We start from the raw sequence: 24,775 nt of genomic DNA, 5'->3' as shown, positions 1-24,775 counted from the left end.
GTCACTGCACTCCAGCCTGGTTGACAATGTGAGACTCTGTCTCAAAGAAACAAACAAAAAACAAAAACAAACAATATGTTTTTCTTAAAAATATGATAAAGTTTATTTTTTAAAATATATCTACTTAGTGGCCCTGGACATCCAGATACTATTCCCTTTGTACTCTCCTTCTCTCAATTATCTGAACTTTTATTAAAATCATTTTCTAGGTGTTTTTTTGTACATATGTATCCATGAACAGTATGATTCAGTTTGTCCTCTTTCTGAAATTCATATATATGAAATCATAGTGTATTATTGTGTGCCTTGCTCTTTTTTCCTTCACTGGGATTCATTCCTCTTTCTTATATTGATGCAGAAAGCTCAGGTTTGTTGATCTGCATTGCTATTTCATATTATGAATTTGGCCCCATGTATTTACTTATCTAGTCTACTCCTCATGGACATTCTCTCGGTTGTAAAAGCTGGCATATTTAATTTTGTTGACTCTTCAGGCTTGTGTCTCTAAACTATCTCATAAGAAATTTTATTATTCTGAGGCCATTGTGGTCTGTGAAAGCCAAGAAGCATGTGGAGACCATGTTTGGGCAGTCCTCTCCTCCCTTCCTCACCTTTTCCCTCTTCTCCCCTCCCCTCTCTAATTTCAGTAAAGCTGATGACAACCAACTATGGACTTCATGAATAGCAATCAGAATACTGAAGAAATACTATGTTATAGGCGGCAGGGTGAAAAACATTGGTTTTGGAGATATTAGCAACCTTTCCATTTACTTTAACATTGAACCTATAATCATTTTTTCAAAGAATCTCTTCAGCATCTATTTATTCAAAGTTCTGGCCACTGTCTTTGGAAGAGGTGGTTTAATGAACACATTGTATTTGGCCTTCTTGGGTATCTTCAGTTTTTCTGTTTCTCTCTTTATCTATGATACTTCCTATAATTGTTTCCTTAATATCTCTTTACTTTTTACTCTCCATTTCCCTTACATTACATGAATTTGCTGGTTTGTAAATATAAGGATTATCTGTTTACACATGATCACTAATTTATATGTGGTGGCAGCTTGGCAAAGTGTTTAAACAGATCGACTCTGATATGGACTCTATTGCTACAAAACAAATTGTCCCAAAATTTAGTGGCTTAAAATAATAGAAAAAAATCATTATGTCACATGGTTTCCATGATTCAGGAATTTGAGGGTGAGTGAACAGTAGTTTCAATATGGGATCTCTCATGAGATTGGAGGCAAGCTATTTGCATGGACTTTAGTCATCTGCATACTTAAGCTGAAGAATGGGACTGGAAAATTCCCAGATGGCTTACCTGGCTGGCAAGTTGATGTTGGCTATCAGCAGAAGACTTCTGTTCCTTGGCACATGAGACCTTTTGTAGAGCTACACAAGGGTTCAGTATATTGCAGCTGGTTTCCTCCAGAGTGATTCAAGAGACAGCAAAACAGAAGTCACAATATCATTTATGACTTAACCTTGGGAGTCACAATATTTGTTAGTTTCATAGGTCAGAGCTATCCAATTTGGGAGGGAGATACTCAAGATACACAAGTCTGTGAATGCCAGAAGGTGAGAATTCACTGAGCCATCTTGGAGTCTGGGTGTCAGAGTTATGGAGACAGACCACTCCATTTCAATCTCAATCCTGTATCGTTTACTAGGTGACTTTAAGAAACTTACTAAACTCTATTTCTCAATTTTCTCATGCCTAAAATTTAGATAAGAATATTGCGGTAAATTGTACTATTTCTCCCATGATTTTACTGCCCTTTTGGGGAGTATTATATATCCTTGCCCATTGATATGGGTTTACTATATTCCTCTCCATGTAAGGAGCACTCTTTTCTACTATCTATATATCAGTCTTTACAAGTGAGTTGCTTTGGTCAATAAAATATGAGTAGAAGTACCATGTGTCTACTTCCCTGCAGAATCTTTGAGAGCATTGAGATCCCTTTATGTCAGTTTAGCTCAGCTTGGATCTTGTCTATGAAGAAAATGTGGAGCAGAGCCATTGCTGATCCATACAGAAATAGAATTTGGGCCAGAAATAACCCTTCTTGTTATTATCCACCAAGATGTGGGGAGTTGTTATATAACTGGGCAAAAACTTAAGTTACAACTATTACCTACTTTAGTAGGATTGTTGGTAGGAGTAGACAATATTTTTGAAGTGCTTATAACAATGTCTGACATATAGTAAGAATATCTATTACTATGATTATTCAAACTTAAATTCACATGAGATAGGTTTATAAGCCATACCATTACTTTATCAACTTATAATGAAAGATATACTACATATTAAAAATACTTATCAGAGGTATGTTTATTGCATTACATTCTGGTCTACAGACAAAGATACAAATTAGAAGATAATTTCTGAGCGTAGAGTTGTAATAAAAGACATTTTCATCAAGCAGTGGTCTCCTGATCAATTGGCTCCTCTATCCCAGGGACACTTGAGTACTGCGTTCTGCACTGTGGAAAAGATACAATGAACAATTCACCATTCTATGAACTCTTCATTTTCTAGGTGATCACCAGACTTTTTTTTTTTTTTTTTTTTTTTTTTTTTTGAGACGGAGTCTCGCTCTGTCGCCCAGGCTGGAGTGCAGTGGTGGGATCTCAGCTCACTGCAAGCTCCGCCTCCCGGGTTTACGCCATTCTCCTGCCTCAGCCTCCCGAGGAGCTGGGACTACAGGCGCCCGCCACCACGCCCGGCTAATTTTTTGTATTTTTAGTAGAGACGGGGTTTCAGCGTGTTAGCCAGGATGGTCTCAATTTTCTGACGTGATCCGCCCGCCTCGGCCTCCCGAAGTGCTAGGATTCCAGGCGTGAGCCATCGCGCCCGGCTGCTGTATTGACTTCTAAATAATCCCAGTTCTGGGAATGCCTCTAAGATTTTTACGGGCACCTTGCCCGTAAAAACACCTTGTATTTTTTAATAGAGACGGGGTTTCACCGGGTTAGCCAGGATGTTCTCGATCTCCTGACCTCGTGATCCGCCCGTCTCGGCCTCCCAAAGTGCTGGGATTACAGGCTTGAGCCACCGCGCCCGGCCTTTTTTTTTTTTTTTTTTTTTTTTTTTTTTAAATCATAGTTGCTCTTACATGAACTCTGTATTTGTAGTGTGGAAACTAAAGTAACTCAATCTAAGATGCTAATCTGCTGTATTGACTTCTTTTTTTTTTCCTTTGAGACAGAGTCTCTCTCTATCACCCAAGCAGGAATGCAGTGGTGCAATCTCTGCTCACTGCAAGCTCCGCCTTCCGGGTTCACGCCATTCTCCTGGCTCAGCCTCCGGAGTAGCTGGGACTACAGGCGCCCGCCACCACGCCCGGCTAATTTTTTGTATTTTTAGTAGAGACGGGGTTTCAGCGTGTTAGCCAGGATGGTCTCGATTTTCTGACGTCGTGATCCGCCCGCCTCGGCCTCCCGAAGTGCTGGGATTCCAGGCGTGAGCCATCGCGCCTGGCTGCTGTATTGACTTCTAAATAATCCCAGTTCTGGGAATGCCTCTAAGATTTCTACTTCCCAGTACTTATCATAAATCCTGACCTTAAGTCAAAACAATCCCGATGTTATTGTAAACACATACTTACTATAAATCCTGCCGTTAGGCAAATTCCCTACATCTATAAGCCCTGGGGTTTGGGGTGGGGTAATGGCAGGTGGATAGATTCACCAAGTTGTCTAGATGCCATGGAAGACATGGCTTCTGTTTATAAGTCCCTATTAAAAGTTTCTTTCTTGATTTGTCATCATCCTTCTTCTGCATCTCAGTTTCCTTGGCCTTTGGAGGCAGATTTGCTTAGAACTGCTAACGGAGGAACATGTTTTAAGTATAATATACCTGTTTAACTTATGTCAGTTATGGCCAGGCGCGGTGGCTCACGCCTGTAATCCCAGAACTTTGGGGGGCCGAGGTGGGCAGATCATCTGAGGTCATGAGTTGGAGACCAGCCTGGCCAACATGGTGAAACCCCATCTGTACTAAAAATACAAAAATAATTAGCTGGGCTTGGTGGTGCATGCCTATTATTCCAGCTACTAGGGAGGCTGAGGCAGGATAATTGCTTGAATCTGGGAGGCAGAGGTTGCAGTGAGCCAAGATTGTGCCACTGTACTCCAGCCTGGGTGACAGGGCAAGACTCCATCTTAAAAAAAAAAGAAAAATTATGTCAGTTACAATATAAGTATAGTGGATGACAATTCAGACTATTGGAATATATTCATGAAGTTTACTATAGAATAGATACTATGTGCTAGATACTGTTCTAAGCACTTGACAAGTAGTCCTTATAATAACCCTTATACTCTTAAAACCATTTTTCAGAAGACAAAATGATGCCCAAAGATGTCAATTGCCCATGGTCTTACAGCTAAGATAGCTGCCTCTCTTCCTGAGATTTTTCTAGTAACGAATTCTACCATTCTTTGTAAATTATTGTTATCCCAAGTTCAACAAAGTGTTATTTATGCTTTTTTCTCCCTTGTGACACAGAGTCTCACTCCCATTGCCCAGGCTGGATGTAGTGGCATGATCTCGGCTCACTGCAGCCTCCACCCCTTGGGCTCAAGTAATCCTCCCACCTTAGCCTCCAGAGAAAATGGGATCACAGGTGAACACCACCAAAATAATTTTTATATTTTTTGTAGAGGCGGAGTGTTGCCATGTTGCCCAAGCTGGAACTTTATTCCTTAGCATGCTTCCTTGATTTGGGGGTGAGGTAGAAAGCAAGGAGTGGAATATAAAACAGGAAGCGATTTGTGAGATAATGTACTTATTTTATGAAGTCATGGCATGATTCATGTTAGCTTTCTTCATAGTGTGCATCAGTGGCACTCACCTTCTGGAATATGGACAATTCAAGGTTTTGGGTTTTCTATTCCTTTCCTTTCTTCTTATTTTTTACTATTCCGCCTCACTGTCCCATGCTAGTCTCATATAAAATGCTTCCACCATTTCCCAATCAGCATGCAGTTCCTATGCTTTCCTTATGGAAAAATTCTAGAGTCCCCAGTATTCAGAGATTTAAGGGACCACAGATATCACAAATCCTCCCATTTTACAAAACAAGAAACTTTAGCCCAGAGTAGTGAAGGTACATCCTGAAGAAGTGACTATCCTCTAAATTTCCAGCAGCATGAGCACCAGGTCAGACATTTAAGACTAGCAAACACTCCAAACCATGCTCTCTGTACATGAGTTGCTCAGGAAAGGGCAATGTTCATTCAATCCTACTGTTTGTCAGTGTACAAGTATAGTCCACGCTAGGGATTTCATATAGAAGGAATTAAATAGAGGTAATTAGATAAACAGGTGATGAAAGAGTTGAGAAACCCAAGAGAGGGGGTGAGGGCAACCCACAGATAAGCTGCAGCAGAAAGTTGCCACCTCTGTCCTCTAGGAACAAAGGGGAGAGGTGATGCTGGAGTCAAGCAGGAAGAGCGCAGGCTGGTAAGGCAGGAACTGAGACCACCAGGAGAAAGGCTCTGTGGTAGGACTAAAGTCAAAGTACCAAGGAGGCTGGAGAAGCCCCAGGAAACAAAGAAGAAGAGAAATACTCTGCCCCACCATCATCATCCATCAGTGCCACCCATTGGCCAGATATACTGGAAACTTGAGAGCATGGAAACCTGGGAAATGTAGTTTCCAGTGAGATACAGCAGCATCAGAGAGTAAATGGGCAAGTGATAGAAACAAACAGAAATGCAAACACCACAAATATTTCTGCAATTTTAGATTGTGACCCTGTACCTGCATGTGACCATGTACCTGCACTTAACAAAGTGCCCTAGGAAACACAGAGGTGCACTTCCATTTTTAAGGATGTCAGATCAAGAAGACAGTTCTGCCTTATTTTAAACAGATTGTGATTTACCCAGTGTGTTGGGTATTCTCTAGGATGATCCCTGCCTCTGAGGGTTCATCCTCTGGTATTATCTCCTTTCCTGTGGGCTGCACCTAGGGACTTGCTTCTAACAAATAGAATATGTCAAAAATGATGTTGTGTCACCTTTGACATTAGGTTACATAAGGTTATGGCTTCTTTCTTGGTCCCTCTCTCTGGCTCATTCTTTTGGAAGAAAGTCAGCTGCCATGTGGTGCATTGTCCTGTGGAGAGGCCCACATAGGGATTTGAGGTCTTTGGTCTAACAGCCCTGGAAATAATTGTATTCACTGAATCATGTGAATGAGCTTAGAAATGGATCAATTACATGTAGTTTGGATAGCATAGCAACCTACAGTACGTTTGGGCAACAAGGAATATCAATCTCAACCTGAGGCTCAGCTTCTGAGCTGAAGGTTAGAACCGAACTAAAAGTTAGATTCCTAATCACAGAGCCAGACGACCAGTCCACATATGCTGCACCATGACACAAATGTGGGCCCACCAGAAACTAGGAGCTTAACTCAGGTCCTACATGACTGAGTGCCACTGGGGCATCTGTGGCATGTGGCAGTAGGGCCTACGCATATTTTGCACTACCCAGTGCAAAAGTTTAGAAAAGTTTCTTTTGCTCCTTTAAAAATAGCTAATGTTAAATAGAGAGGAGAGAGATAGTGGGCAAAGAATGGACAACAGAAAGGGGGGCATAAATGGAAAATTACAGAGAGCTATTGGTTTGTGACTTTCATTAAGAGCATTTGAGAAGATGAGATACAAGGTGATTTGAATAATGATTAAGAAGTTAAATCCTAGTCCCTTAATGAAAGCCTATATCCACTCATTTCCACTGTCTACCACCTTCGGAGGTAATTTAATTCCTCTCGTGGCTTCTGCCTGTCTTGTCAGCAGGCACAGTGTTGCTTGTGCCAGCTGGAACTAGTGGGCAGAGGGTTGCAGATACACAGTTCTTGTTCTCCTGCAGCCTACAGAGCCCTGAGCCCAGGAAGGGGGTAGCCTGATGCACAGAGAGGCTGTGCTCCAGAAAGGGACCCACACACAGCCCGGGCTGTTCCTTTTCATAGAGAAAGCATGAGAGCAGACTTGATAAAGAGAATAAACATTTTCTGTGTGGGTGTCAGCTGAGAAAGCCAGCCTTCCAGCACCTGGGAACATTGGCTGATCCTCCCACAGGAAAAGAAGCAGCCATTGTTCCCAGTTCATTGCCAGGCAACCCAGAGAAAGTCCCTGGGGTCATTGGTTGAAGAGCTCTGCTTGTGTCTTCACAGTGCCTTTGCTCACTGCTTTCCTAGCTATGCTGTTGCTGACAGTTCACATTGCCAGCATCACCATCCACCAGATGATGGTCACTTTCTCAGAAGGCCTCCCTGCCCCTCTGGGAATGGGAAAATGGTCAATGGAGGGCCTCACTGAGGTGACATTTAAGCGAGTATCTGCAAAAAGAGTGTTCTAGGCTTCCTCGTAAAATTTGGAGAGCAGACACGAAAACAGGGGAGGTGGCAAACAATATGGAAATATATGCAGTGGGTACAGATCATAGGAAAGAGTATGGAACTTAAATGAGACCAGAAGTGTAGGGGTCATTTGAGATAGGGCCCTTCTGGGTAGAAAAACAGCACAATAGAGTGACCCAATGTGCATGTGCTGGATGGAGTTGGGGAGTGGAGAGAGAGAGAAGGATATCCTTACCAGGAAGGAGCAGCGAATATTTAAGGCAGTGGTGTGCTGATATGTTTACTGACTCTTGAGGAACAAAACAAAAAAACCCCTAGCATATGCTAGTTCCCATGGTGTAAATGCTGCCATTATGTCCAGTTTCAAACTACCAATGTTACACTGACTGCAGAGTAGAATGGAAGGGAGGCTTTAAAATCACACATAGATCTTTAATTGGAGATCAGAGAAAATCACAATACCAAAGGCAGAAATATAACTCAGTGTGTGGATGTGGAAAAGCCATTGATTTGTTTTTGTGACCATACCTAAGGCCAACCAATTCAGAGCCCCAGCCTCTTCATCCTCAATCTGAAGGGACTGTGCTAAAGGAAATGGAAGATTCTTTCTGTGGTCTTTCATTGATTGTTTCCTTCCCCAGGGTCAATCTACCTAGGGCCTTCCTCATTTCTCTTTGCTCTGCCAAGTTTGCTCAGGTACCCAGTTGGGATGAATTCTCCATGTCCTCACTGAAGGTAGGAAGTCAAGTTGAATTAAAAGCAGAATGGGCAGAGTAGGGGGCATCCCTGTTTGGAAAGGTGGCTCAGCTGAGTCACAAACATGCATGCCGTCCACAGGGACTGCTGCTTCTGAACCTGGAGCTGACTTGGTGAGAGGTGAGTGGGTACACTCCACCACCATTCAACATTCCATGTCTACCAGGCTGACTCTTCTACAAGCTTCATTTAGCCATGGAGGCAAACTGCAACCAGAATCTGTTAGTACTTAGGTATAAGATCCCCAGTTACTTCATTTTCTGCAGGTGGAAGCCAGCAATCTCAGATAGAAATCCCAACATTCTCTCCTGCTTTCACTTTTCCACATTTGAAAATCAGACAGACAGAAGATGGTCTTTATATAATTTTGCACATATTTATGTCAGGTTTTACAAGGAATATAGTGTTTTCTCATTTGATAGTTTTTCACAACTCTGGGAGGTACTATTATCTTATTTTACAAAAGAAAAATTTTGAGATGGCAGATAGCTAATCCCATCAGACACTTGGTGAGTGGCAAAGCTGGAACAAAATCACAGGTATTTTGGCTTCAGATTCCTGTGTTTTTCCAGAATACCTGAGTGCATGTCTATGCAGGTATGTATGTGTGCGTGTGTAGACACACAAAACCCACTTTTTATAGGCATTTTTGTTTTTTTTTTGAAACAGGGTCTCGCTCTATTGCCCAGAGCTGGAGTGTAGTGCTGCAATCGTAGCTCACTGCAGCCTTGACCTTCAGGGCTCAAGCAATCCTCCCACCCCAGCCCTGGAGTAGCTGGGACCAGAAGTGCAGGCCCACCACGCAGAGTTAAATTTTACATATTTTGTAGAGATGGGGTTTCGTCATGTTGTCCAGGCTGGTCTTGAAATCCTGGGTTCAAGCCATCTGCCCAACTTGGCTTCCCCAAATGCTAGGATTACTGCCCTAAGCCACAGTAACTGGCAAGGTATTTCTTAAGAATAAATTGGGTGTTCCCTTCTTCCAACTCAGCCTATGATATTAAGGTGGTTCTCTTGTCAGCTCCTGAAAAATTCAGGGCCAGAATTGAAATTTCCATCCAGAGTAGGCCTCATGAATTCATCAGCCATTTCTCGAGTGACTACTATTTGCCACGCAGCGTCAGGCACCATGCTGGGAGCTGGAATACAGCAGTGGACCATACAGGCCCTTAGCCACCAATACACACAGATTTTGTAAGAGTAACAGACAGTCTTAAAACCAGACCTTGACAAGTTTTGAAAGACTTTGACAAGGCAAATGAAAAAGGAGGCAAAAGAGGGCAGGCAGGTCAGGAGGATGTTTCCTAATCTCTATGCAAGGAAGGCAGGAAATAGCAATTTAACCAGGGAGGTAACCTAGGCAGAAAATTAATGACACATGCCTTCCTCTCCCTTTGCATTACCTTTTATTACCTCATGCCAGGCTGGAATTTGGGAAATCTTCTATTACAATGTAGTATATACATTATACATTAAATAAGATTATGCGCATTACAAATAAAATTATTTCAAAATTAAGAAATTACACACAGTACAATTAAAATTAAATTTAATTTCAAAATAAAATAATTTTATTTGTGGTGTTCTTTAGAGCACCAAACAATTCACATACATAATCTTCATTCTCATAGTCTATTAAGGTAAATATTACCTCCATTTTAGAGGTGAAGAAATTAAGGTTCAAAACAACTAACTTGGTGATGGCCATGTAATTTTTAAGAAGAACCTTGAGTCTAGCCCAAGAGTGACTGGAATTTCCTGTTCACTTACCACTATTCCAGCAGAATAGCACAGCAATTTCAATTTTGCAGTAAATCAGGGTTAATCATCCCAGAACTGTTTGATAGCAAAAGACTAAAAAAACTCAAGTGCCTACCAACAGTAGACAGGTTACATAAAATATAATGCATTTGCATAACGCAATACATGCAACTATGTACAGGAAGCTCTGTATGTTCTCAAAGGGAAAGTTTTCCAAGATAGATTGTTATGAAAAGGGCAAGTGCAGAACAGTGTATACAGTCTGATATCTGGGCAAGGATGAAAAAAGTGGGTAACACGTATCATTCATTATTGACTGATATTAGCAGGAATGAATACTGGGCAGATACACAAGAAAAAGAAAAGTGATCACCTGGGGTAAGTTGAGGGGTGGATTCTTTCTATTTATCTTTTTACTTCAAATCGTTTGAACCCTGTGAATGTAATACTTATTTAAAAAATTAAACACATTTTGTACTCAGAAGAACTTCCCCTCAATAATTTCTTTCTCTTCATTTTACCCTCCTTATCCCCCCCACACACAATGTAGAATGTTTTTAATAAAAAAATTTGCGGATGCAGAATCAATCAGTGATGGTAGGAACATTGACACCATCCATCCACTTATTCCTTAGAATTGGTAGGTTTGGCAGGCACTCGGGATCCTGGCATCTCTCTGAAATGAGAAGTTTTTGCAACCTAAGAGAGAGAAGAAAAAGTAAATATATCTGGAAACCTCCTTCTTGGCCTTCCTTACACATACAGAAAAACTAACAGATCCTTTTCTTCATAATGAGTTAGCTTCTTTACAGGTACCAGCCCTTCTCAAGTTCTCAAATAACTCCCTGTGGTGTAAAAGGACCTATCCAGGCTAGACACTTCAATGTTGCTCTTAAGATAGGGTTGACAGATTTGGCACATTAAAAATACTGAATGTCCAGTTAAATCTGAATTTCAGATATACAGCATATATATATATATTTAATGTATAGGATGTCTTATGTAGTATTTGAGTGTGCAGCGAGGGACATACTTAAGCCATTATTTGTTGCCTGTTTGAAATTCAAATATAATTGGGTGTCCTGTATTTTATATGGTAAATTTATCCTCTGATTTCACCTGGAGGAGGCTAGTTAAGTGCACTTGAACTTATTAGCCCAGGGACACAAAATGTACACAGCCCAGTGCAATCCAATAGAATTTTCTGTGATAGACATGTTTTATGTGTGTGTATCCAATACAGTAGACACCAGTAACTTGAAATGTGGTGAGACTGAGAAACTGAATTTTTGATTTAATTATTTAAATTTAAAATATCACATGTGGCTAATGGCTACTGTATCAGAGAGCAAAGCTCTAAAAAGAGTAATGTATCTCCCTTCAATTTAGCAACTGGGATTTAAGATCTAGTGATGGCTAAAATGACATATAACTCAGGAATACAATCCTAAGTCTCTGTAGCTTAGATAGTGACTACTTCATTTTTGCACAAAAATGTTTTGTTGTCAACATAATCATTCTGGGGTTTTTTCCCCCTGTATTTACAAGATCTATTGTATGGAAAGGATGTGAAGGACCAGGGTACAGGTAGATGTGAAGGTATAGGGTATAAGGTAAGGTAAAATTCTTCAACAAACTTATCCTAGTAGGTAAGAGTGTTAACTGAATAATCTCAGCATTAGAATATAGAAGCTGGGGTCGGGCATAGTGGCTGAGGCCTGTAATCCCAGCTATTTGGGAGGCTAAGGCAGGCGGATCACTTGAGGCCCGGTGTTGGAGACCAGCCTGGCCAACATCTGAAACTCATCTACTAAAAATACAAAAACTAGCCAGGTGTGACAGCACGCACCTGTAATCTTAGCTAATTGGGAGGCTAAGGCAGGAGAATCGCTTGAACCCGGGAGGCAGAGGTTGCAGTGAGCTGAGATCGCGCCACTGCACTCCAGCCTGGGCAACAGAGCTAAACTCTGTCAAGAAAGAAAGGGGAGGGAGGGAGGAAGGGAGGGAGGAAGGAAGGAAGGAAGGAAGGAAGGAAGGAAGATAAAAGCTGGGAGGTTCCATTATCACAAAGCAAACATTAAGTGGATGAAACAGCACAAATTTGATCACACCCACCAGTTGTGTGACCATTTTCTTTCCATGATTTTAAGCAAACATCTATTAACCCTAGACCCAGAGTATATTAAAGAGAATTATTTTATGCATGATGCCAGCTAGCAGAGAACTGGCCCTTAAAAGAATTAACGATCTAGACAACTTAGAATTATCAGTATACATGATGTCTGGAAAGGTTAGTGTAGAAACTGGGAAAATGGTAAGAGTGTGGAAAACAAATGGGGTGTAATTCTAAACTTCACTGTGTTCCTAGTAGCTGGGTAAGGTGAGTAGGTAATGTATTAACAATGATTTATAGGAAGACATTTTTATGCAGAAATTCAGATAATCACTCTGTGCATATCTGAAATATAATCATTTTTATATAGAAATTATTTCTGGGCTAAAAAGTATCTATTCTCTGGTTTATTTACCAGATACTTGGGTTCCCACTAAGTGTCAGGCCCTCTGCTAGATGCTGGGACATAACAGTGAATGACTAGATCAGGTCCCTACTTTGTGGAGCTAGGTTTAATGGAAAGAGGCAAACAACAAGGAATCTGATAAAACTTCAAACTGCAGTTGAAAGAATCTAAACAGAATGAGTGATAGAACATAATTTGAGGTGGGAAATGGAGAAAGCTTACTTTTTTGTTTCTCTTTATACTTTAAAAAAATATACTTGCTCATTTTAACAGTTCACACAGAGACGTTTATAAAGGTTAACCTCTCCTCACCCCATTCTATTAGGTTGGTACAAACGTAATTGCAGTTTTTGCCCGCGAAAGTAATGGTAAGAACCACAATTACTTTTGCACCAACTTAGTTTCAGCTCTCTGAGATAATTAATGTGATAGGTTTTCTTCCATACAGTTCTCTATTTACTCTCATCAGTTGTGTGTGTGATTTTGTTTCACCAGATTATTGTTGTGGGTAGCTGTGTAACATTCCATAGTATAAATGGATGTCTCACTATGTCAACAGTACTCTTATTTATAGTTACTTAAACGTTTTACATGTATAATTAGTTTTTTTTTTTTTTAAGTTTTTATTTGTTTTTTTTTGTTTTGTTTTCAGACGGAGTCTCACTCTGTTGCCCAGGCCGGAGTGCAGTGGCGCAATCTCGGCTCACTGTAACCTCTGCCTCCTGGGTTCAAGCTATTCTCCTGCCTCAGCCTACCGAGTAGCTGGGATTACAGGCATGTGCCACCATGCCTGGCTAATTTCCGTATTTTTAGTAGAGATAGGGTTTCACCATGTTGGCCAGGAGGGTCTCAAACCCCTGACCTCAAGTGATCCACTCGCCTCAGCCTCCCAAAATGCTAGAATTACAGGCATGAGTCACTGCACCCAACCTCTCATGACAGTTTTGAAAGAGACCTTACATATGTAACCTTACCTAGTGGGGCCTTTATTCTATTGTTGACACTCTCCCTTTCCAAATGTCTATTAATAAAATTTAATAGACATTGCCAGGAAAACTTCTGAAAAATTACATGATAATGACAATTCTTCCTCATCCTTCACAGTCCTGAGTATTACTGGCTTTAGTGGTTGTCTATTCATAGGTAAGAAATGGTATCCCAGGCTAGGTGCGGTGGCTCACGCCTGTAATTCCAGCACTTTGGGAGTCTGAAGTGGGTGGATCATCTGAGGTCAGGAGGAGTTTGACACCAGCCTGGCCAACATGGTGAAACCCTGTCTCTACTAGTAATACAAAAATTAGGCTGGGTGCGGTGGTTCACGCCTGTAATCGCAGCACACTTTGGGAGGCCGAGGCGGGCGGATCACAAGGTCAAGAGATCGAGACCATCCTGGCCAACCAACATGGTAAAACCCCATCTCTACTAAAAATACAAAAATTATCTGAGCATGGTAGTAGGCGCCTGTAGTCCCAGCTACTCGGGAGGCTGAGGCAGGAGAATCGCTTGAACTAGGGGGGGTCGAGGTTGCAGTGAGTCGAGATCGCACCACTGCACTCCAGCCTGGGTAGCTGAGCAAGACTGTCTCACAACAACAACAACAACAACAACAACAACAAAAATAGTATCCCTTTGTTGTATTAATATGTATAATTTTGAATTACTAGAAAGGTTTTTTTTCTTGTTTTTCATATGTATTGGCCATTTGAATTTAATACATGATATAAAATACCATTTAATCAGTTTTTATATTATGTTGTTTGTCTTTTTACTAACGTTTCCAGTTCGTCCTTGTAAATTGAGGTTACTAACCCTGTATATGTTTTGGAAATCCTTTATCCCAATTTATTGCTCTTTCTACAACTCTCTTTACATATATTCTGTCTTAGGCCACTTTTGGACCTATCTAGTTTGTGTCCTTTCCTATAATGGCTTTTGTGTTTCCTCCTCACTTAGTAAAGACACTCTCCCACCACCATTTCCAAACACATACACACACAAATTAATTTTCAATCCATTTAGGTAGGTTTATTTTAGATAGGCTTGTCTGAAACAGAGATAAGACCTGATGAGTGAAAATGAGCTCACCAGAAGAAAAATCAAAGAACAGGCATTTCCGAGACTGAGGCCAATAAGGTAAATGTCTTAAATCAGCAGAGTTTAGCTGCTTGATGGGAAAAGAGACCAGAGTGGTTGGAACAGCAAAGGAGAACAGCAGAAGAGGTGAACAGAGGTCAGAGGTGGTCACTGAGTGGTCAAGTCATGGTTAAGGAGTATGGAGAATGAATTATTGAATATGTAGGTGACGTGACTCACAGGTAACTTTGGATTTGTAGAGATGAAGGAAATGTAGCAAGTGCCACTCTTAGAATGTTGATTTGAGTAAATGGTAGTGTCAGTTATTGAACTGGGAAGAACTGGAAGGGATAACAGGCTTAAGGAGCACAATGTTTATTCCTGTGTCTTGGAAGTGTTTATGGTGAAAGACCTATTAGAGCTCTAAATGGAGATGTCAAATGAAAATGTGGCTACACACATTTGAATTTCAGAAAAAAGGTCAGGCTGGAGATGTAAAATTGGAAGTTTACTGCATATAGACAGTCTTTGGAACCGTTGTATTGATGAATCTATTAACTAGACAGAACAAAGACTAGGGACCAGAACCAAGCTACAAGTTTCTAAAATTTAGAGCATAGTACAGTCTGGTCATTTTGAGGTGAATACTTAATGACAGAACAATTTGCTGAAGTGTAAATTTAGAGCCCTATACTTTCAGCTCTGATTATTAACGAATACAAGAAAGAATGGATATGGTTATCTGCCTGGTGTCTGTGAAATAATTTAAGCCAGGAAGAGATCCTCACCAGAAACTGACTATGCTGGCAACTTGGATTTTAGACTTCCAGCCAGTAGAATTGTTAGAAAATAAATGTCTACCGTTTAAGCCACCAGTCTGTAGTATTTTGTTATGGCTGCCCAAGCTGACTAAAACAGGTTTTGGTACCCAGACATGGGATGCTGCAACAACAAATACCTAAACACGGGGAAGTGGCTTGGGAAACTGGTGATGGGTAAAGGGTAGAAGAGTTTCAGGTTCATACTAGAAAAAGCCAATTGTGAAGAGACTATTGATAGAAATATGGACATTAAAGGCAATTCTGGCAAAGGATCAGAAAGGAAGACAGCTGGAAAGAAAGCTTCCATTTTCATAGAATCTTAGATTTATAATGATCATGAATAGAATATGGTTAAATATGTTGGTTAAAATATGGAAATTAGGCCAGGCGTGGTGGCTAACGCCTGTAATCCCAGCACTTTGAGAGGCTGAAGGGGGCAGATCACGAGGCTGGGAGTTTGAGACCAGCCTGGCCAATATGGCAAAATCCCATCTCCACTAAAAATACAACAATTAGCTGGGCATGGTGATGCGTTCCTGTAGTCCCAGCTACTCCGGAGGCGGAGGCAGAGAAGAATTGCTGAAACCTGGGGCGGGGTGGGGGGGTGGAGGTTGCAGTGAGCCAAGCAAGATCGCACCACTGCACTCCAGTCTGGGAGACAGAGCTCCATCTAAAAAAAATATATATATATATACATATATATATATATGGACATTAAAGGCAACTCTAGTGAGGACTCAGATGAAAATGAGGGACAGGTTATTGGAAACTGTAGAAATCGCTGTTCTTGTTATAATGTGTCAAGAACTTGGCTGAATTACGCTCTAGTGTTTACTGGAAAGAACTTACAAGCAGTAAAACTGGATATTTAGCAGAAGAGATGTCTAAGAAAAGTATTGAAGGTGTGGTTTAGGTCCTCCTTATTGCTTATAGTAAAATGTGAAAGGAAACAGCTGAAATAAAGAAGGATTTTTTTTTTTTTTTTTTTTTTTTTTGAGAGACGGAGTCTCGCTTTGTCGCCCAGGGTGGAGTGCAGTGGCTCACTCAGGATCTCAGCTCACTGCAAGCTCCGCCTCCCGGGTTTTTACGCCATTCTCCTGCCTCAGCCTCCCGAGTAGCCGGGACTACAGGCGCCCACCACCTCGCTCAGCTAGTTTTTTGTATTTTTTGGTAGAGACGGGGTTTCACCGTGTTAGCCAGGATGGTCTCGAACTCCTGACCTCGTGATCCGCCCATCTCGGCCTCCCAAAGTGCTGGGATTACAGGCTTGAGCCACCGCGCCCGGCCAAAGAAGGAATTTTTAAGCAAAACACAATCATAACTTGGAGATTTGGGATAGATTTCTCAATCTATAGTGCAAACATTGAGAAAGCTTTTCTTGAAGAGGTATGGTTGAACAATCTTTTCTTTTTCTTTTTCTTTTTTTTCTTTTTGAGACAGGGTCTGGCTGTGTCATCCAGGCTGGAATACAGTGGCACAATCTCAGTTCAGTGCAACCTTTGCTTTTAGGCTCAAGAAATCCTCCCACCTCAGCCTCCCAAGTAGCTGGGACTACAGGAGCTCATCACCATGCCCAGCTAATTGCACTACCACACCCTGGCTAATTTTTTGTTGCTGTTGTTTATAGATATGGGGTTTTGACATGTTGCCCAGGCTGGTCTCTAACTCCTGAGCTCAAGTGATCTGCCCTCCTCAGTCTCCCTAAAGTGTTGGGATTACAGGCTTTCGTGAAACATTGAGCCTGACCTGAACAACCACTTGATAAAGAGATAATGGGTGTGACACAAGGATTTAATCAGCCATCTCAGCAGAAGCTAGGAAGAGAGATTAGATTATTCCAGCGGAGACACTGCCAATTTGAACTAAAGTAGGCAGCAAAAACAGAAAGGAACAAAGGAAGGTTGTCGACTTTTTGAATTCTATAGAACAGGATCATAGAGCTATCTGGCTGTCAATGTGTACTATTCTTTAAGAAAAGGAAAGACTGACCCACGAAAGGCAATTTATGAGATCATTAGGGGTGCCACTTTCTTTTTTTTTTTTTTGAGGTAGACTCTCACTCTGTCACCCAGGATGTAGGGCAGTGGTGCGATCTCAGCTCACTGCAATCTCCACCTCCCAGGTTCAAGGGATTCTCCTGCCTCAGCCTCCCAAGTAGCTGGGATGACAGACTAAATCTGTAGCCTGCCGAGTAGCGTGCCTGCCACCACACCCAGCTAATTTTTGTATTTTTAGTAGAGATAGGGTTTCACCATGTTGGTCAGGCTAGTCTGGAACTCCTGACCTCAAGTGATCCACTCTCATTGGCCTCCCAAAGTGCTGGGATTACAGGCAGGAGCCACCAGGGCTGCCACTTTGATCTAAGACTCAGAGAGTATAGATGGGATAAGGTGGGGGTGGGAACAGGTAGTCAAGGCTGACTCTACCTCAAAGGTAGGGTAGAGAAGATGACTACCATCTTCTTCAAAGATGCCTTGAAGAACTGGGCAGGAGAGTCCCTCACAGATGGCTGCCTGGGCGGGACCCCACCAAACTGAAAGAGCGAGACTTCAGGTAGGGCAGATGGAGTAGGCCACCCACAGAGCCAGAGGTGACACTGTGAGAGCACTGGGCCTGGAAGTCAGGGCATCAAGCCAAAGAGGGTTTTTCTTAAGACCGAACATAATTTGCCTTGCCAGGTTTTGGACTTGATTAGGACACATTACACCTTCCTTCTTTCCTATTTCTCCATTTTCTAATGGGAATGTCTATTATGCCTGTTTCACCATTGTACCTCAGAAGCATGTAACATTTCTGGTTTCACAGGTTCAAAGCTGGAAAGGAATTTTGTCTCTGGATGAATCGCATATTGAGTCTCACCCATAACCTGATTTAGATGATTTTTTAGATGACACTTTGAAATTTAGAATTGATGCTAGAATGAGTTAAGACTTTCAGGGGGCTGTTGGGATGGAATAATTTTTTTTTTTTTTTTTTTTTTTTTTAAGGAGTCTAGCTCTGTTGTTCAGGCTGGAGTGCAGTGGCGTGATCTCAGCTCATTGCAAGCTCCGCCTCCCGGGTTTATGCCATTCTCCTGCCTTAGCCTTGAGTAGCTGGGACTACAGGGGCCCGCCACCAGGCCTGATTCATTTTTTTGTGTTTTAGTAGAGACGGGGTTTCACCGTGTTAGCCAGAATGGTCTCAATGTCTTGACCTTGTGATCCACCCGCCTTGGCCTCCCAAAGTGCTGGGATTACAGGCGTGAGCCACCGTGCCAGGCGATGGAATAAATTTTTTGTATGGGAGAAGGACACACATTTTGGCAGGCCAGGGCCAGAATGTTATGGACTAAATTGTGTCCCCCAAAATTCATTTATTAAAACTCTAAACCCCAATGTGACTGTATTTGGAGATAGGGCCTTTAGGAGGTACATAAAACTAAAGGTCATAGGATAGGGCCCTAATCCCACTGGGGCTGGTGTCCTTATAGAAGGTAAGGAGACACTTAGAGCTCATTCTCCACTCAGGAAGCAAGGAAACACCATATAAACACACAGTGATGGCAGCTGTCTGTAAGCCAGGAACAGATTCTCCACACACTATGTTGGCACCTTGATCTTAAACTTCCAGGCTCCAAAAGTGTGAGAAAACGAATTTCCATTCCAAGCCTCTTAGATATGGGAAAAAATATTCTGTTGTTTAAGTGATCCAGTCTCTGGTATTTTGTTATGGCAGCCTGAATAGGCTAAGACAATGAAGGATGTGGTAAAACTTTAGGTCCCAACCACATACCAAAGAGGCTGGAATTTAGCACACTTTCTTCTTTCAACTGTAGGCAATGTGCACAAGTTCTAAATCCTAAGACATGTTGGCTCCTTTACTCTGCCCAAACTACAAATCAAAATCAAACACCTGTAATATAATAACATCCAATGAAGTTCTGACACTTTTTTAACATGACTACACTAATTCAATGCCAGAAAATTAATTTTATTTTGAAATCTACATGCCATATTCCAATTTCTGTTTAAGGTGCAATGGTTATATTTATCCTTTTTAATATAGATTTATCAGGCTGGGCGCGGTGGCTCACACCTGTAATCCTAGCACTTTGAGAGGCTGAGGTGGGTAAATCACCTGAGGTCAGGAGTTTGAGAGCAGGCTGGTGAACATGGTGAAACCTGTCTGCAGTATAAATACAAAAATTAGCTGGGCATGGTGGTGCATGCCTGTAGTCCCAGTTACTAGGGAGGCTGAGGTAGGAGAATTGCTTGAACCTGGGAGCACGAGGTTGCAATGAGTGGAAATCACACCAATATACTCCAGCCTGGGCGACAGAGCAAAATAATAAATACATAAATAAAATAGATTTATCAGTTTATCAATAATATAGTTTTTTTTTCTAGGTGTAAATATAGGTAATGACTGTCTTTTAGTACATTTTCTCATGATGCTCCTCTTACTTGGTTTGGTACAATATTAAGTATTGAAATAGAGAATCTTGTCGCTACATATGAACCCTTATTCCATTTGCTCATCTCCAATACACATGGGAAATTCTTAAATTGCTAATCATCTTATGATACACATGATCTTATGATACATATTTAACAGGAATATATAAATTTATAATTATAATTTAGGATCAACAGATGGCAAACCTTTAGAAGGTTTGTATTTAACCTTAAAATACAATTTTTAAAAATTGGTTATAAAATTTCTAATACTTTCTTTTTTGTGACCTCAAGGGGAAAATATAATTCTTATAAAAAAGAGTTCAAATGATTTACAGAATACAAAAAGTGAATAGAGATGATGGATGAATTAAAGGAAAGGATATTGCCCCATAGATTATTTGGAAATTTAAAAAGGGAAATTACAACTGCTGATTTTGTGTTAAACTGATCTGCTTTGTTCAGGATATCTTATGTACCAAAAAATGATTTTATCTCAGCCTCACATCTCAGTAAATTCCTGAGATAAACTTTTGTCCCTGGTGCCTTTGGTAATTGGGAGACCTCTAGGTTTAGCATTCTCATCCACTTGCCCCAATTTAAATAGTCCTCCCCAGGGCCATTCAGGCAAGGTAGATGAAAACTTGCTCAAGAGTTGGAATCCAATTTAAGCTACCGAAATTCACTGCTCAATAGAGAATTTTCCCCAGAAGTAACTAGGGCTTTTGGATATAATAGTGGCTTTTCAAAGTAGAACGTAAAGTATTTCCAAGATAAGGAGACAGGACAGAGCTATGAGGAATGTCCTTTGTTTAGGGAGTAGGCCCTTAGCAGTACCTCTTAGGTATGAACTGGTTAACTGGCACCTTCTGTTTCTCTGAAGTTTCCAGAACAAACTGCCAATGCAATTTGGATTTTCAGAGTAGATTTTTTTGTTGTTGTTACTTTTTTTTTTTTTCTTGGAGACAGTCTCACTCTGTCGTCCAGGTTGGAGTGCTAGAGTACAGTGGTGCCATCTCGGCTCACTGCAACCTCCCCCTCCTATGTTCAAGTGATTCTCTTGCCTCAGTCTCCCGAGTAGCTGGGACTATAGGCGTGCACCAGCATGCCCAGCTAATTTTTGTATTTTTTTTAGAGATGGGGTTGGTTTTTTTTATTGAGATGGAGTTTCACTTTGTCGCCCAGGCTGCAGTGCAGTGGCATGATCTTGGCTCACTAAAACCTCCACCTACCGGGTTCAAGTGATTCTTCTGCCTCAGCCTCCTGAGTAGCTGGGACTACAGGCACCTACAGGTGAACCCCACCATGCCTGACTAATTTGTGTAGTTTTATTAGAGACAGGGTTTCGCCATGTTGGCCAGGTTGGTCTTGAACTCCTGACCTCAGGTGATCTACCCACCTCAGCCTCCCCAAGTGCTGGGATTACAGATGTGAGACACCATACCTGCCTTAGAAGACATTTTCTATTGGAAAGAGAAAACACGATTAGCAACCTATTAGTGTTTAATACTTAATGTCTTCCTTAGTAATAAACTAAGTCTAGAACAAAGTGCTTCCTGGCTGCCTAGTCATTGATTCATTCGGTTCCACATTTTCTTAATGCCCAACCACCAAGTGTCTCTTGTATGCCGAGTTCTATGCTGATTATCAGTAATTGAATAAGAGGGGGTCTAGATCTTAAGTATTGCTTAAGATGAAAGCCTCTAGGTTAACAAACTTAACACAATGTTTCACTACTAAACAGACCAAATACAAAATCTTGTTATTGGTCCCCAGAGAGAATTGAAATTCAAGTTTTCTCTCTCTCCTTTTCTCACTCACCACAATAAGTCAGTTGCGTCAAGTCCTGTAGCTCTTTACTGAGCCATCTTCTCACCTGTCCCCTTGTTTCATTTGTCACACCCTAAATAAAAATTGTACTGGCTTTTTTTTCCCCCTGGATTTACAGTGTTAATACATTGTCAAGATTTACCTCTTCATGTAGATTCCCTGGGGAAAATTACCTTTCCTCCTTCCCTTAAATTCTTCAGAGGTTAGAAAGCCATTAGTAACATTCTGGTATGTGGACAAAGTTTACCCATTATGTATGGATGTTTTACTCTTTTTATTTTTCTGACAATAATCTCTTAAGGAGGTGTGGTTATAGAATAGCCAGCTGTTATAAGTACTGTTTTTCTGGCCTTGGAACTTTTTTAAAGCTGTTTCTTAGTTTGCTCATCTCAAAATTCGGAATAAGGATAAAACCTATTTCTAAGATTGTTGGATTAAATGAATTAACATACTGGAAGCTCATGAAATTTGCCTGGCACACAGTAGTGCCTAATAAACCATCTCTCTTATTTAGCCTGTTGTCTGATTTCAGAATCTACACTTGCTGAGCCAGATTCTTTTCATTTCAAGGTGAGCAAAAGCATGCAAGGAAGAGAAGGAGGCAGGAAGAAATTAAGCCCTAGGCCAAGGTCACACACCGATTGGGAGCTGGAATCAAAGGCAATTTGGCCTGGGAATGAAAAGGATTCCAAGGCCCATATAAAGCAGTTCCAACCTTAAGATCCAAATTCTCGGACATACAGGAAATGCTAGGGGGAAAAATCCGGTCCTCTCAGCCCAAGAGCCATATGAAACCAGACCTTCCTCAAATCTGATGACTCTCAGCCCAACTGCCCATTAGAATCGTTGTAATTTAAAAATATCCTCGGAAAATTCTAACGTGGCTATCAAAGGTGATCACTTGCTTCTATGCCACTTTGTTTTCTCCCAAACGGGACATCCAACCCTTTTCCTTTGAGGGTAGTTGTAGGGAAAGGAGTGGGTGGAAGGAGGAAAGAGCGGAAAAGGCTGGACCCGCCCCAAGCTGGTGTCAGTATCTGGGAAGTGGGAGGAGCGTCAGCAGTAAACAGCCTCTGCTTGGATTATTATCTCCTGCCCACACACTCAGATTTGAAGGCTCGAAACAAAAAATGCAAAACGTTTCAGTGGAATTCCAGAAGCGTTCGACTAAACGACTGGGGTCTGTTCGGCCAGTCTGAGGAGCTGGGCGCTGAGGCGTAGGCAAGACTCAGCCCGCCTAGACTTCCCTGCCCACTTAATTCCGATCAAAGCAGAAACCGGCCGGGCGCGGTGGCTCACGCCTGTAATTCCAGCACTTTGGGAGGCAGAGGCCGGCGGATCACCTGAAGTCAGGAGACCAGCCCAGCTAACATGGTGAAACTCCGTTTCTACTAGTGGCGGGCGTCTGTAATCCCATCTACTAGGCAGGCTGAGGCTGAGGCAGGAGAGTCGTCTGAAACCGTGAGGCGGAGTTTGCATGCCGTGAGCCAAGATCGCGCCACTGCACTCCAGCTTGGGCAACAAGAGCAAAGCTACATTTCAAAAAAGCAAACAGATTTCAAAAAGCGCAGAAACCGAGATCCGGAAGAAAACCTCGGCGAGACTCAGAATCCAGGAAAACAGGTCCCTAGAAATTTGCCCACGGTCCCAGATCTCCATTTCTTGTGGGTGGGGCAGCTGTTACCAGACAGAAGCAAAGGTTTTCTTTTTTGGAGAGGGTGTCTCACTGTTGCCCAGGCTGGATGACAGTGGCACGGTCTCGGCTTACTGCAGCCTCCCCCTCCCTCCCACCTCAAGCGACTGTCCTGAGTCAGACTCAAGAGTAGCTGCAATTGAAAGGTATGTGCCACCACGCCCGACTAGTTTTTGTAATTTTTTTTAGAGACGAGTTTCATCATGTTGGCCAGGCTAGCGTCGAACTCGTGACCTCAGGTGATCCGCGCCCCTCGGCCTCCCAAAGTGCTAGGATTAGAGAGGTGAGCAGAAAGCAAAGGTTTTTGAGTGGCCACAGGCCCCAGTCTCCTTTTCTGGCTGTGCTGGAAACCTAGACGCTTGAGTCTCTTAAAATAAAACAGCACGTTGCGTGTCAGGCATCGTTCTAGAGTAGAGACATTAGTCTGTTTTTTAGACACCTTTCAACTTCCTGGTTAACTTTTAGACAGTATACTCTGCACTTTAGCAGGAATGGAACCTAGAAGTTTAACAGAATTAAGAAAATGAGGCTGCCTACAGCCTAAATTGAGAACAAAATAGAAGGGGGACTAGTCGGAGGGCCGAACGATAGATCACCAGGTATCCCTGGCATGTAAACTAATTAGGCACCAACTATGGTCGATCTTACAAAACACTAGACTAGTTAGTTAGAATATAATGATAGCACATGCGAACATTAGATCCTAACTGACCTAATAGACCAACCTTTAGTAACACCGTTCCCCAAAAAACTGAAAAGCAAGAATAAAGGTTGCTCCAGATTGAGATAAAATTAACTTACCTTAGTGCTTTTTTCCCTCGTACGTACAAGCAGTGAGGTTAGCTCTTCCTCTGAAACGGTAGGGGGGCTCTGAAAAGAGCCTTTGGGTTTTGATAGCGTTTCCGGAAGCTCAGATGCCTGTCAAATCACTTGCCCTTGGCCTTGTGGTGACTCTCGGTTTTCTTAGGCAAAAGCACGGCCTGGATGTTAGGAAGGACGCCGCCCTGAGCAATTGTCACCCGGCCTAGCAGCTTGTTGAGCTCCTCGTCGTTACGGATGGCCAGCTGCAAGTGGCGCGGGATGATGCGGGTCTTCTTGTTGTCGCGAGCCGCGTTGCCGGCCAGCTCCAGGATCTCGGCAGTCAGGTACTCCAACACAGCCGCCAGGTACACCGGCGCGCCTGCCCCGACCCGCTCTGCGTAATTGCCTTTGCGGAGCAGGCGGTGCACTCGGCCCACCGGGAACTGGAGACCAGCACGAGAAGAGCGAGATTTCGCTTTGGCGCGAGCTTTGCCTCCCTGCTTACCGCGTCCAGACATCTCAATAACACAAAACAGCACCAAAACAAGCAGTCCAAGCTCAGGAGAAAACAAACAAAATCGAGAAATGTGTAAAACATGGCTGCTTTTATAGGTAGTTGCTGGGGAGTAAATCCGACTTTTCGATTGGTCGGTAGCAAATACTAGTCAGGTAGCCAATAGAAAAGCTGCACTTTCATACCTCATTTG

The 24,775-nt window shown here is 42.1% G+C and overlaps 1 protein-coding gene and 1 long non-coding RNA gene across 2 annotated transcripts; one reads left to right on the top strand and one right to left on the bottom strand.

Moving 5' to 3' along the window:
- The first annotated feature begins 1,544 nt into the window (after positions 1-1,544).
- Positions 1,545-5,507, top strand: LOC126953563 (uncharacterized). Its single transcript, XR_007725255.1, has 3 exons — positions 1,545-1,581; positions 4,520-4,637; positions 5,427-5,507. It is a non-coding gene; the product is annotated as an uncharacterized LOC126953563 (long non-coding RNA).
- A 4,013-nt stretch (positions 5,508-9,520) lies between these two features.
- Positions 9,521-24,668, bottom strand: LOC126953518 (histone H2A type 1-C). Its single transcript, XM_050788951.1, has 2 exons — positions 24,069-24,668; positions 9,521-10,597 (listed from the first exon to the last, which is right to left on the bottom strand). Exon 1 carries the CDS (start codon positions 24,584-24,586, stop codon positions 24,194-24,196), a length of 393 nt encoding a protein of 130 aa, XP_050644908.1. The 5' UTR covers positions 24,587-24,668; the 3' UTR covers positions 9,521-10,597; positions 24,069-24,193.
- Positions 24,669-24,775: the final 107 nt, after the last annotated feature.

Source organism: Macaca thibetana, chromosome 4 (genome assembly GCF_024542745.1).
Source record: "Macaca thibetana thibetana isolate TM-01 chromosome 4, ASM2454274v1, whole genome shotgun sequence".
In the NCBI taxonomy this organism is placed as follows: Eukaryota; Metazoa; Chordata; class Mammalia; order Primates; family Cercopithecidae; genus Macaca; species Macaca thibetana.
Note: the sequence above shows the minus strand (reverse complement) of the source record. Positions and strands in the feature narration are given on the sequence as shown.